Below are 13,544 nucleotides of genomic sequence, written 5' to 3'. Positions count from 1 at the left end.
ATTTAAAGAGTGTCTAAAGAAGGTGGATGAGATAAATGTCTTCGGTTAGCCATTACATCTTGGAGTCCTTACAAGAGACGGTTTACAGACTTCTCAGATAGGTGTTCCTCTTTTCCAGCTAGATTGTGGCAATATGAATTGAAAAGCAATTTTTTTAGGCTTGTATGAGCTTCTATGCCTACCTGACATAGTTAAACATAGTTTTAACTTGTGTGATCATCTCAAGTCAATTGTATTATTCTTAAAAACAACTTAAATGAAAATACATTTTACTAAAGCTCATATGTTTAGTAATCAATATTTATCTAGGTGACTATTCTTGCATTCAAAATAGGTATCGTCCAGAGATTACAACCAAGTACTGTGATGTTTTTAATTGTATGCTTTGTCTTTATAATACATTTATTTCTATTACTTTTATAATTTTTATATAATTTAAAGCACTTTGAATTGCCCTGCGTATGAAATGTTCTAAACAAATAAACTTGCCTTGCTTATAATGTTAGTGGCTACATGAAATAATTAAAACAATATTGTAAGTGTATATTAAACCCACAATGTTTTTTTTTATTATTTATTCTAAATGGTGACAGATTGTGTGCATTCATGTCTGATGTCTGTGGGTGTTATACAACTATTATTATAGATTTCTGGACAATATGGGGTTAGGTGCTGATATGAGGTGACTAACAAAACACAGGATAGCATTTCTTTTATTATTCATTATTATAGTTTTTAATTTCAAGGGATGGAACACTATAAGAACATTATTTTGATCAAACGCACACACACACACATATTTATACATACATAAGCATACATTATGGCTCATCTGATTTTCCTAATCCAGGACTTAATCATTGGTAAAGTTGAATCAACTGAGGTTTTTTGTGGGTTCCTGATTTTCATTGCCAGAATTTCAAAAGACAATATTTTTGAGAGGCTAAATTTGCCAACCGAACACAAATCGACAAACTTTCAATATTACATTATGATGTTTTTGCGAACTTCAGCTATGGCAGCTAAAAAATCTATGGAAGTAAATCAGATAATCTCCGAATTTAAAATCCCATTTGAAAAAAATCAGCTGAAATCCACAATCACCTTAAAGCCATAAAATAAAGGCTTCCATTTCATTAACTGAAGTGGCTGAAACTGCAGTTAAAATTAGATGTTTTTAAAGGCTGTTTATAGTAAACTGAAAAGCAAAAAGAAGTACAACATTTAAAAGAAATACAGAAAATACATTCGGCTCTCCTGCTCTAGGCAGTGAAGATGAGGTGGCCTGAGAAGTAGCTATCAGAGGTCAAACCAATTCCTCCACGATTAGCTGCCAGCCAGATACGGTCCCCCTTTTTCAGTTGCAGCAGAGTGTCTCCAGTGGCTGTGATGAGGCTGTTCTGATTGGTGGTGAAACCGTGTAGCACCAGCTTACCGTTTTTCAGAAGGTCCACATTTCCTACATTCTGATTTATGGTGCAATGGAACTGAAACTCATAGACTCCTGGCTCCACACACGTGAACACCCCTGTCGTGGGGTTGTAGTGATTCTGTCCGTTGTAGATGACCTCATGGAATCGGAGGGGTTGGCCTGCTATGGGGGAGTTGTTGCCCAGATGTAGTGCAAAGGCAGATTTTGCAGCAGTGCCAGGCAAACCCTGTGGCCCTGAGTGAAAGAGAGAAAGTTAGAAATTACATGTGTTAGCACTACAACTCTACAGTCATTCTAATATTTCTGATATAATATTGACAGTACAGAAATATTGGTCAACATTACTTTACTTAAAAATGTAATAAATATCAAAATAATATTTCAACATAACAGGAAGGTGTCAATGTCTAATTCATTGCTTTATTGTCAGTGTTTCATGTTGAAATACAAATGCAATACTGGACATTGACATCTGAGTTTGTGCCTATTATGGGCATTCAATCTTTTCAGTGAACCAGCTAATGTGGAATGGCCACGGTTGGGAAGGTCAGGCATATGTTATGAATGTAATCCGTTACATTTACATTTCTTGAAAAGGGTATTGACATTATTGTACATAAAAATCAAGAAATCCTGTTGCTTTTCAAGTACCCACAAAATTTGCTGTAGTCTGATGTTTTGCTCCACAACCACCAACATTTTCAAAATAGGTTAACCTATGTTAATAGATTATATTATCTTGGTCATTGTTCTGCTTTCACTCATGGTGTCACTATACATAGACTTAATGAAGTGAAAGCAGGGGGAATGCATGATATGATCATTGATTATGATTGGAAAAGGTTGAACTTAGGGCTCAAAGCAAATCAAATTGGTACTTGTAAAGAGTTACAGTATCTCACAAAAGTGAGTACACCCCTCACATCTTTGTAAATATTGGAGTATCCTTTCATGTGACAACACTGAAGAAATGACAATTTGCTACAATGTAAAGTAGTGAGTGTACAGCTTGAAGAGCAGTGTACATTTGCTGTCCCCTCAAAATAACTCAACAGACAACCATTAATTTCTAAACTGCTGGCAGCAAAAGTGAGTACACCCCTAAGTAAACATTTCCAAATCGGGCCCAATTAGCCATTTTCCCTCCCCAGTGTCATGTGACGCATTAGTGTTACAAGGTCTCAGGTGTGAATGGGGAGCAGGTGTGTTAAATTTGGTGTCATCGCTCTCACACTCCCTCATCATAGCATCTCATGGCAAAGAACTCTCTGAGGATCTGAAAAAAAGAATTGTTGCTCTACATAAAGATGGCCTAGGCTATAAGAAGATTGCCAAGACCCTGAAACCGAGCTGCAGCACGGTGGCCAAGACCATACAGCGGTTTGACAGGACTGGTTCCACTCAGAACAGGCCTTGTCCATAGTCGACCAAAGAAGTTGAGTGCACGTGCTCAGCATCATATCCAGAGGTTGTCTTTGGGAAATAGATGTATGAGTGCTGCCAGCATTGCTGCAGAGGTTGAAGGGGTGGGGGGTCAACCTGTCATTGCTCAGACCATACGCCACACACTGCATCAAATTGGTCTGCATGGCTGTCATCCCTAAAGGAAGCTTCTTCTAAAGATGATGCACAAGAAAGCCCACAAACAGTTTGCTGAAGACGAGCAGACTAAGGACATGGGTTACTGGAACCATGTCTTGTGGTCTGACTTATTTGGTTCAGATGGTGTCAAGCGTGTGTGGCGGCAACCAGGTGATGAGTACAAAGACAAGTGTGTCTTGCCTACTGTCATGCATGGTGGTGGGAGTGTCATGGTCTGGGGCTGCATGAGTGCTACCGGCACTGGGCAGCTACAGTTCATTGAGGAAAGCATGAATGCCAACATGTACAGTGACATACTGAAGCAGAGCATGATCCCCTCCCTTTGGAGACTGGGCTGCAGGGCAGTATTCCAACAAGATAACAACCCCAAACACACCTCTAAGACGACCAGTGCTTTGGTAAAGAAGCTGAGAGTAAAGGTGATGGACTGGCCAAGCATGTCTCCAGAACTAAACCCTACTGAGCATCTGTGGGGCATCTGTGATGTCGTCATGAAAGAGTGGAAGAGGACTCCAGTGACAACCTGTGAAGCTCTGGTGAACTCCATGCCCAAGAGGGTTAAGGCAGTGCTGGAAAATAATGGTGGCCACACACAATATAGACACTTTGGGCCCAATTTGGACATTTTCACTTAGGGGTGTACTCACTTTTGTTGCCAGCGGTTTAGACATTAATGGCAGTGTGTTGGGTTGTTTTGAGGGGACAGCAAATGTACACTGTTATACAAGCTGTACACTCACTACATTACATTGTAGCAAAGTTTCATTTCTTCAGTATTGTCACATGAAAAAATATACTCAAATATTTACAAAAAAAATAAATAAATATTTTAAATCTGTTTGCATAGTTAAAACAGAGCATTGGCATCTGCTATGTTTTACATCTTCCATTCTTAGCATTTGTTTTTAATTGGTTTATTTGGAAAATGTTTTGTGTGATGTAAGGTCTAACATTTTAATGGTTGTATAGCATAGATCTAACAATTTTTTATTTGTCTAAGCAAAGTCAATTCTGATCAGACAATGGAATCTCATCCATGTGCTATCGAGCATAAATCTAGCACATTGAATGAAACATCAGCCAAGCTAGTTCTGAATGGACAATGAATTTTCAAATAGACCTTTATGGAAACTTGTCTGAATAGGGTGTATGCTTCACTCTGATGATGGAACTTCTGAGATCCACCATTTTTGGGAGTTGAAAGAACAATACCTAGTGGATGAAAGTCCGAAGGACTGTTGAACCACACTAATCGTTGTTTTGCAGTTATACTTTCAACAGATCAGGACATCACAACCCCTTTTCTGATGATACATCACATCACTGACTAGACACAGACAACTGAGTGTGTGAGTAACAGCAACATGTTCTAGAAGGCAGAAAGGATAAATCACATTTTATATGGGTCGGCTAATACTATCGTAGACATGCTTTTACCAGCCAAAACCGGAGAAAATGAAACTAGGGCTTCATTGGTCACTTATCTGCTTATGCATGCCCACTTTTGCGCGCATGATGATCACACACACGAGAACTGAGGCACACAACTGATATTTGGGGATGTAAACATTGAATAAAAAAATCTAACATGCAAAGTGTCTTTTGGGGGGTCCGGGGCTTTGGGAGGCTCTAAGCAAAATTTTATTTGGGCACTCCCTCTCCCTTTTTGGTCCGGGGCTCACTAGCAGTCCAGGGGCCCCTGGTGGTCGGTGGCCCTAAGAGTCCGCTTTTGATGCTTATGCCCAGGGCTGGCCCTGTCTTCAAGGGAGAAACAGAATGGTAATTTTACCTGGTGGTCCTGGTGGTCCTCGTGGTCCGGGTGGTCCTGGTGGTCCTGGTTGTCCTATATTTAAAATCACATTAGAAATACTATTGTTTGACACCTGCGTGAGGTCAAATAAAGAGGCCTGTATGTCAAGGCCTCAGATCAATACTCACTGTTTTCTTTCCAGGGGCTGAGGTCAAAGGCAGGGATGTTTTCACAGGGGGTGTAACCAACCCCACGTGGGCGGAAATAGAAGGGGTTCTTAGGGACATCGGTGATGCCAGTGTTGTCACAGATGATACGAGCCAGAGACGCCTTCCTCAAACTGTCTCTCTGAGCGTCAGTGAAGACTCCATCGTTCTCCCACCAGAATCTAAAACACAGAAGACAGATAAACATGCCTGTCACAGATGTGACAGTCCAAATCTAAAAAAGTATCAGTTAATGATATAGTGAAACATGCTGTGGATGAATTGTTCTTCTCCACATGACCCGTAGTTCTCACCGATCTCCTTGACGGATCTTCTGGAACTGATTGGCGATGAGGCAGCCTAAGAGGGGACCCACACGGCCATTGGGAACAAAGGGTTCAGCCACACCTCCTAGCCACACATCAATGTTGTCAGGAGTCCCATAGAGGTCCAGCAGTTTCTGAGCCAGCACAGTGTTGTTCATCACCACCGCCAGCTCAGTCAGGTCCTTGGGCTGGGATAGTCCACAAAAACCACGCCATTCATTGTAACCTAAGGGGGGTAACAAACATAATGTATTGATAAATCTGTGGACTTTCACCGGGTTAGAGGGTATTAGAGGACACCATGGTTTAGAAATATTTAACAATTTTCACAGCCCAAATTTATTTAGCAATTTTCACATGCATCAAAACCTGACCACTGACTGGAACATTAGAACATGTTTCGTGGAAAAATGATGTGGTTCATACAAGGTGTGTATATGCAGTCTTTTCTATATTGCATTGGAATTAACACATTCCATTATAGCCTAGTTTCCTAAAAAGCATACAGAAACGAAATATCAAAATGTAAGCCTATTTCTTTAATATATTATAAAAAAACATGACTAAATTCATTATACATGATTGGTCAAAATATTACCCACATACACACACTGTTGAAAGAATTGCCCACAAACAATATTTTTCAACCTAACTACATAGAGATTTAATATAAAAAGAATGAGGATAATATCCAATAATTTTCATTCTGGTTCAAAATATAATGTTAATTATAATTTCTAATAACTATAATATATTCAGACTTCTCTAGTTTAGCAGCAGTGGCTGGAAAGCCCAAAGGGCAATGCAAATTGGCATTGTGCAAGACTTTTGCTAATTTATGAAACAAACGGGGTCCCCTCGAACCATACAAGAGCTTCAACAGTTCTTCACTTTGATACTTAATCTGTCAATTTATCAGTCTAATTAGAAATTTTTTTTAACATGGTCATTAACAATTTAGCACACATTTCTATGACATCTCATTGTCACACCTAAATACATGTGCAACTAAACTCATAACAGGTGAATAACTATTCCTAGAGCAAGGTTTGAGAAACAGAAAAAAGCTGGCTTAAACAGGTGGAAGAAATGTGCAAATATGATTTGGGAATATTTGACAAATATAAATGGTTTATTAGACATTAGGCAGCTCTTATCTAGAGCATATTATGCGAACAATTTGGGTTAAGTGCCTCGCTCAAGAGCACAGTGACAGCTTTCCCCATGTAACCTTTCGATAAGTGGTCTAAAGTCCTAACAACATGGCTGTCTGTCACATAGTGGACACTGAAGTTCATAGACAGAAAACCTTACCAGGGATCCCGTGGTCCCGACCACGCTGCATGTTGAGAGAACCCAGGTCTCGGTTCAGATGCATGGACAAGTCAAACAGCTTTTCCCTCAGCTCATCGTGCAATATGTGGTCCTGAGTGTTCAGCTTATTCGGACGTCCGACCAGCCCCCTCACAACAGGGTCCAAACCACCTGCACAAGCAGGTAGAAATACAATGTGATCCAGCTGCACTGCTGTAATAATTCAGCAATATAACCTTAATTTGATCAATCCCCTTTCAAAGTAGTAAGTGAAAGTTAACTTATGGTGAATGTAAAGTAATTGGCCTCAGAAGTGTACCTTCAAAGATGATCCTCCAGGGGGTGAAGAAGGCGTTGTGCAGAAGCGGGCTGGGGTACCGAGGGCTCTCATTGTAATTCTCATCCAGACGGAACTGAAAGGGTTGGATGGTAGGGTGAGCAAAGCGGAAGGCAGCAGTGGCAAACACACTGGCTATGGTGGGGTCCACATTCTCATCATAACCAGGGTAGCTGGACAGCTTCTTTTTAATCAAGTCTGGGCCCACGATGTGGACCAGGTAGTCCCTGAACGTGAACACCTGAGGGGAAAGAGGAGGGCAGAGATGAGGGAACCGACTCATTACCCAGCAACCCACATACGTGGGTATGTTAAAGTGCTTCATTTTTTCACATGCTCTCATCGGACTTACCTGGAATTTGGCTCCCATGATCTTACGGGCCTCCTGGTAGATGGTCTCTCCAGTCCACTGAGGGTTGAGCTGAGCGAGGGCTCGGGCCAGACGGTTGTGTTCACGCAGCATCAATGTGTGGATGGAGGTCAGGGCAATGTTCTCCGTGGAACGGGGATCACCTGGAAAACAGCAGGAGACCGCTAGACCCCTGGTTTCAAGGGATGTGGGGTAACATTAATTACACATGCCCTCTGGGGGCACGTTTTCAACGTTTCGTTGTCGCTCACCCGCCACAAAGCAGGGCACCTCCTCTGCGTTGCTGTTGTTGGTGATGCGGCGGTGGTTGGCACACATGCTGACATCCATGTTGGAGAAGGGCAGGAGCTCGCGCCCGTTGTCTGTGAACCGGGTGTTGACCCGCAGCAGGCCCTTGTCACTGGTGAGGTCGCGGAGGTCGCGGGCCTGTGCGTCTTCTGAGCCGTACACCTGGCCCGAGTCAATGAAGCTCGTCAGAGCGTTAATCTGCTCCCTCACGTTGGCGGCTCCGAAGATGTGGCCCGTGTAGCCTGAGCCGCAGGCAGGGGCCGAGCGGAAGAAGGTGATGCACGTCTTGTCGGTGCGGGGGTCATCCTCTGGGATCTGTTTCAGGAGAATATGGGAGTTGTTAGTGGGAGTCATTTTCGGTTTCCCTTTTATGTGTGCATGTGGAAGGAGAGACTGACCGTGATGGGGAAGCAGGGCTCTGTGCGATCACAGCTCACATCACAGTTTACACCGTTGTTGAAGGAGCGGATGCTGGGGGACGTCGGGGTGAGAGTCAGGTCGTGGTCAGTCCACTGGCCAAAGAAGGTCACCAGGTTGGTGTTCAAAACGTCACTCTCCAAGTTATTGTCCACTGGTTTCAAGATGTGGTCAGAAACCTCCCTCACCTAGAGAAACGTAGGAAATTATTATTAAAGTGTTTCTTCTAGCTTAATAACATGAAGACATTGGTAATGATAATACTGTTCTATTACCAAGGGAAGGTAGTTCCCATTGATTTGTCTGTTTGGGTCCCAGCCCTTTGCCAGGGAGACACCATCCTCATACTGAGGAGGGAGCCAGCGGGTGAAGGGCGTGTTGGAAGCACCCCTGCGAGGTTCTTTTCTAGAGAGGGAGATACAAATATAAATGACATGTACACAAGTCTCCATTGTATGTCCAATATCGCTTCATTCCTTTGGTTTTGGCCATGCATCACTAGCAACGTCTTTCTGTGATTTTACATTATTTTTGTGTTGCTTAACAGGCTTGTGTTGGGGTTTCGTGGCCTTGTCGCTGTTTGTCCGTTAGCACAGGCTCACCTGTTGTTGCAGACACTGGTGGCCGTGCGGAACCTGTTCACCGTGGGGATGTTATCACAGGAAGGGCGATGGGTCCTGGCTGCACAGCCAGTCAGATTAGCAATAGTCTCCAGATCATGGGCAGAGATCAGGTCTGTGGGGATATGAGCTGCGTGAGCTGTGTGGTCGGTGTGTCAATGAGGACATACTATGTGAAGCAGGCGTGTGTGCATAGACGTGTACTTTTTGCGCGTTTGAGAAACAGAACAGACCTGTAGCATTGAGGGAGCGCTTGTGAATATGGTGGTTTTGGGTTGATCTCGCCAGGATCAGTTTGATGGTATTCTCCATATATTCGGCAGCTCGCACTGCTGAGCGGGTGTCCCGAGCAGGCTGTGTCAGCAGTCGCCTGATGTCCATAGACCCGACAGTATTCCTCCTTACTCGTGATAAACTCCTACAGTGAGGAAGAGCCAATTGTATCTCATAGGAATCTTTGTAGGATTGTTTCAGAGGCTTCTAGGCATTCATACAATGCAAGATACAAGATGGTTAGGTTATAATGACTATAAATATATTTTCATATAGAATAGGTTTACATACTCTATTGACTAATCTGCACATTGTATACAAAAATATGTCCTTTAATTCATCCAAATCATGGACAAACATTTTCTTAGCTACAATCTACCACGCAGGCTCCTATAAGATATCAAAGAAGGAATTGTACACTCAACTCACTCTTTTCTGGAGTACTCATAGTCCGCATCAACTCTTATCTTGGCATCATTCACTGCCTTCAGGATGAAATTCCTCTTCAAGAGCTCTTTGGAAGAAAACATAAACATTTGTATTTATGTGACATATCTACATGCTAGTCCAGTGCTAGAAACCTACTTTTTCAAAAACATAGCTAGCTGACACTAAACCGGGGAAATTCATGCAGAACAAAGAGTGAGTAACACCTTGCAAAACTTAAACCTGATCAATTGCCTTGCTGGGGTGGAGTTTAAAAGGTGCATACAGTGGGGATTTCTTTAAGAGTACAAGGGAAGCTCGGCTTCCCCTATAATGTCAAAAAAAATTATGGTCAAATATGTACTATTGTGTAAACATTTTATTGAAAAAAAATGCGTTAAAACACGTTCATCTCTAAAACTAGTAAGTTCAGAATCAGCTTCAGGTCGGCTGACTCGATTTTCTTCTCATCCAATCCCGCAGCGTCACAGTGTATTTCCCTGTTGAAGCCGAGCGTCCATTGACCTCAATGATGCTGCTTCGTTTTTTTCAGGGCTCCGAAAGTAGACAGTGATTGGATAAATGCTGTGATTATGCCCCGCCCACGGACGCTCAGCGTCTCTGGGGGTGAATGAGGAGTGGGCTGGCCCGGGCTTCCGCGTGTTGATTGGAGGATCTGACGATCTGTCAAACTGCATCTCCTTTTGACTGACAGCGGTCTGTACTATAAGAAGTCACTGAAGCCATTTCGCGCTCGGTCTCATCGCGGATTTCCCAAGTGTATTCGAAAGACAAACTTCTGCCATTTTTCTTTATATTTGTTTGGCGAAATTGCTAGCCGATTTGCATCATACATTTCACACAATTATAGGCTACACCACAATCCTTGTTTCAGTTTTACGAGTGTCACTACAAAGGAAGACCATCAGAGGGTTATAATGTAGGCCGAAAATGAGCTTCCCCTCTTTGAAAGACCAGCAGCCGCCACGGGGTGCATACTAGATAATGTTCCAACAAGATATCACAATGTGTGGCGTTTTTGTTTAAGAACAAACAAGGTGAGCTGACATGATTTCGGCCAGACTTCAGACTAGTTTTAGAGGATATGACAGTACATATAACACAGACTGATTTTCTAAAGCAGCATTCAGCTCCATTTAACCCATTTTTGAAATACGTGTTTCCAGATTTTACTCACCATTTGGATCTGATTGAAATTAGAGTCTGCAGAGAAATTATTTTGAAGTAAGAAAGTAATTATTTTCAGGAAACGTTATTTTGTGACAGCATCAACTGCTTTGTGTATCCATTTTATTATTCATATTAAGTCTACGAAACACCATGTGAACTGGCAGTGTTGGTCTCGTCGTCTCAAAACTGAGGAAATTATGAAAAATATTACAACTCTCCCCGGTTTCTTCGACATAAACTTTAAAATCCATTGTGGCACACCAGGTCGATTAGAGTCCTACGGAGATTCAGAACCATGGAGAGCATGCATCCTGGGAGAAGCGGAATATTCAGGCCAGAGACCGCGCAAGGGGAGCGAGGTGATGGACTGGAGTATTCCGGAGGGTACTGCTGAGATAAACTCCACCCGATTACTTGAGAGATAATTATTTAACGGAAAACAGACGCCACCCCCGAGAGACTAGTGAATGGTGTGTGTGTGTGTGTGTATGTGTGTGTGTGTGTGTGTGTCGCCTTTCACTAACAGTGAGTAGAGCGTTCCTCAGCCAGCGATTTCTGTTTCAAATGATCAGAGTTGTTTATTGTGTTTATAAACGCCTTCGGACACCTGAACGTGTCTGTATTCTGTGATTCCTCACTTGCTACATTACTCACTATCTACATTATATTACATAACCTATTCAGCACCAGGCAAGGCTACACCGGGTCTTGGGGCTGCTATAGCCACGTCCCAAATCTGCTACACCGGGTCTTGGGGGTGCTATAGCCACGTCCCAAATCTGCGTAACCCCAGTTCAACCCCCTCAAACATTTTAGTATTTTAGTATTTCAAAAACGAGAACTTCTTTTATAACTCTGAATTCTATCTACTATTTCCTCAAAGGTTGAGGGGCTAGGGGTTTAATAAAGGCATACATTTTGGGACACAGCGGTGACTTTAATTATGCAATTATTGGTCTACTTTTAACGAATAAAACGAAAATTAAGTTCAAGTTTAATCCTTCCTATCCTTTTTGAAGAAATACAATCAGTTGAACATTTCATACAGAATGTATTTTGTTTTGTAGTGTTAGTCTCGAAATCAGACAAACAAATACATTTAAAATTTGGCACGTCTACTTATTATTTTGTGTGAAATGATAATGATAATGTGGTGCTTTACAAGATTCAAATTAGCAGGGACTACATCATTGCACACTTGTTGAAAGGGGCCACTGGAGGGTGGAATAAGACAGTCTATCATACGGAGGTTTGCATTTTTTCCACTACAATCAACAAAGTCGTCCATTTAGAAAATATTGGAATTTCATCAGACTATGAACTACTTGAAATAAAAAAAATGAAATAAGCGTGATCCTTCTCTGTTTTCCTCCATGTATTAATAACATAAATTGCGAACTGTCCCTTACATATATATTGTAATTCATTAATGGAAAATGTATAATTTACCAGTAATGTAAAAAAAAAATGCATTATTTGTGTAAGTTAAATTAAGTTAAGTTAAATTTTTGTTTTGTTTTATAATGTGATTGTCAACAAATTAGTTATTACATTATGCACAAAATCATTCTTATGTTATGCATTCAAAATATCTATTACATTATCAGCATTTATAGCATTACAAATGCCAACATGATTACATTATTAGCAGCTATTACATTATTGGTAGTTTTAACATTATTTGTTACAGACCATATGAAAGCACATTCAGGTATTTGTTACAGATTTCTGTTACGTAGTTCTTACAACCCTATAACATATTTTCTCTTTTCTCATGCACTACACACAGAATGCAGTCATTAATCAAGTTCAGTGAATAGTGATATAGCTTTCACTCACCTCCATTCACATGGTGGAACAAGCAGAGGTAAAGCCCCAATGCCAGGAGGCCCAAACAATGGTTCATTTCTGAAACACACAGGATGTCCTAAGATGCTGATGGCCAGATTTGATGGATGTTAACGTCCCACAAAAATAACATAAAATCCTTTGTGAATATTCAATATAATTTTCCTAATTTTTTAATGTATATATACATTTCAATGCACATTTTTACCATAATCGACCATAGTTAACTCAAATTTTACTATTCATTCTTATTTTATATACATTATATACATACATGGATAACTAAGAATCTGACATCTAAGAAATGTGGTTCTAGCTTTGCCTATATGGCAGTGTATCACACTAACTAAACAGGAGTGATCACTGTAAGATAATCTTAATCAGGTGACCATACATGGACATCAAGTAAACATTCATCTAAGACCAAGCACAGAACAAGACACATCCAAGAGAATTATTCCAAACAGACAGACAGAGGAAAAAGAGTGTTTGTTTACCAGCAGCCTCTGAATCAGCACTTCCAAGAGATGATTGTGTCTCGCTGTGATCTCATCCATTATTTATATACAGAGGCTTCATTAGAAAGCACAGCCCATTTTTCCAGGTGCTTAAGAAAGTCATTATGGACGGCATGATGTAGGAATGAGGAAGAAGGAAGTGTTTTGTTCATTCGCACTCCTTCCTCTTAGATGTAAACATTTCTCTGTGAGAGATTACTCATCAAGGAAAAGGTAATCCTTTTTCTTCTGTGAATTCAGCACCGCCACAAGCACAGGCCTCCAGTTCCCAGCACACCACGTTCACAGTTTCCCAGTTGCCACGATCGTTGTCTCCTGTATATTGAGTGCACCTGTTACATTTGTTTTCGCCACTATATAGGCACACCATTGTCACTGATTTATTGTTGAGTATTATTTCGGTCATAGCCCAGGTCACTCTCTGCCTCAGTTATTTATCCTGTTTCCTATTTGTTTTAACACTCCAAGCCGTGTTTTGTGTTTGCTGAAATATTTATTTATTAAAACCTTTCTTCGAGCACTTGCATCCTGAGCCTGCTATGTCATTCATTACACCTATATAATTTTAAGGTAAATGTTCTATAAAGTTTACTGCTTAATTAAAGCAGTAAGCTTTAAGTAGTTGT

At 41.2% G+C, this 13,544-nt stretch overlaps 1 protein-coding gene across 2 annotated transcripts; it reads right to left on the bottom strand.

Moving 5' to 3' along the window:
- Positions 1 to 711: 711 nt before the first annotated feature.
- On the bottom strand, positions 712 to 12,969 carry LOC105009602 (eosinophil peroxidase). Of its 2 annotated transcripts, none has more exons than XM_010869032.4 (15): positions 12,898 to 12,969; positions 12,392 to 12,460; positions 9,365 to 9,449; positions 8,896 to 9,080; positions 8,645 to 8,777; positions 8,318 to 8,447; positions 8,024 to 8,230; positions 7,589 to 7,940; positions 7,320 to 7,480; positions 6,950 to 7,208; positions 6,631 to 6,801; positions 5,305 to 5,542; positions 4,973 to 5,172; positions 4,824 to 4,877; positions 712 to 1,666 (listed from the first exon to the last, which is right to left on the bottom strand). In XM_010869032.4, the coding sequence occupies exons 2-15, from the start codon at positions 12,456 to 12,458 to the stop codon at positions 1,263 to 1,265; spliced, it is 2,646 nt and encodes an 881-aa protein (XP_010867334.3). In that variant the 5' UTR covers positions 12,459 to 12,460; positions 12,898 to 12,969; the 3' UTR covers positions 712 to 1,262. The 2 variants fall into 2 exon arrangements, with proteins under 2 accessions (XP_010867334.3, XP_010867335.3); XM_010869033.4 differs by having other exon boundaries at positions 12,392 to 12,487; positions 12,898 to 12,946.
- Positions 12,970 to 13,544: the final 575 nt, after the last annotated feature.

Source organism: Esox lucius, chromosome 13 (assembly GCF_011004845.1).
Source record: "Esox lucius isolate fEsoLuc1 chromosome 13, fEsoLuc1.pri, whole genome shotgun sequence".
In the NCBI taxonomy this organism is placed as follows: Eukaryota; Metazoa; Chordata; class Actinopteri; order Esociformes; family Esocidae; genus Esox; species Esox lucius.
This window is presented reverse-complemented; position numbering and strand designations above follow the sequence as displayed.

Excerpts from the sequence above, each read along its gene's own strand:
- LOC105009602 (XM_010869032.4), bottom strand. The coding sequence starts at position 12,458 with ATGAACCATTGTTTGGGCCTCCTGGCATTGGGGCTTTACCTCTGCTTG. Across the intron at positions 7,209-7,319 it reads TCATGGGAGCCAAATTCCAG|GTGTTCACGTTCAGGGACTA; the intron begins GTAAGTCCGATG and ends CTTTCCCCTCAG. Across the intron at positions 5,543-6,630 it reads TCGGGACCACGGGATCCCTG|GTTACAATGAATGGCGTGGT; the intron begins GTAAGGTTTTCT and ends TACCCCCCTTAG.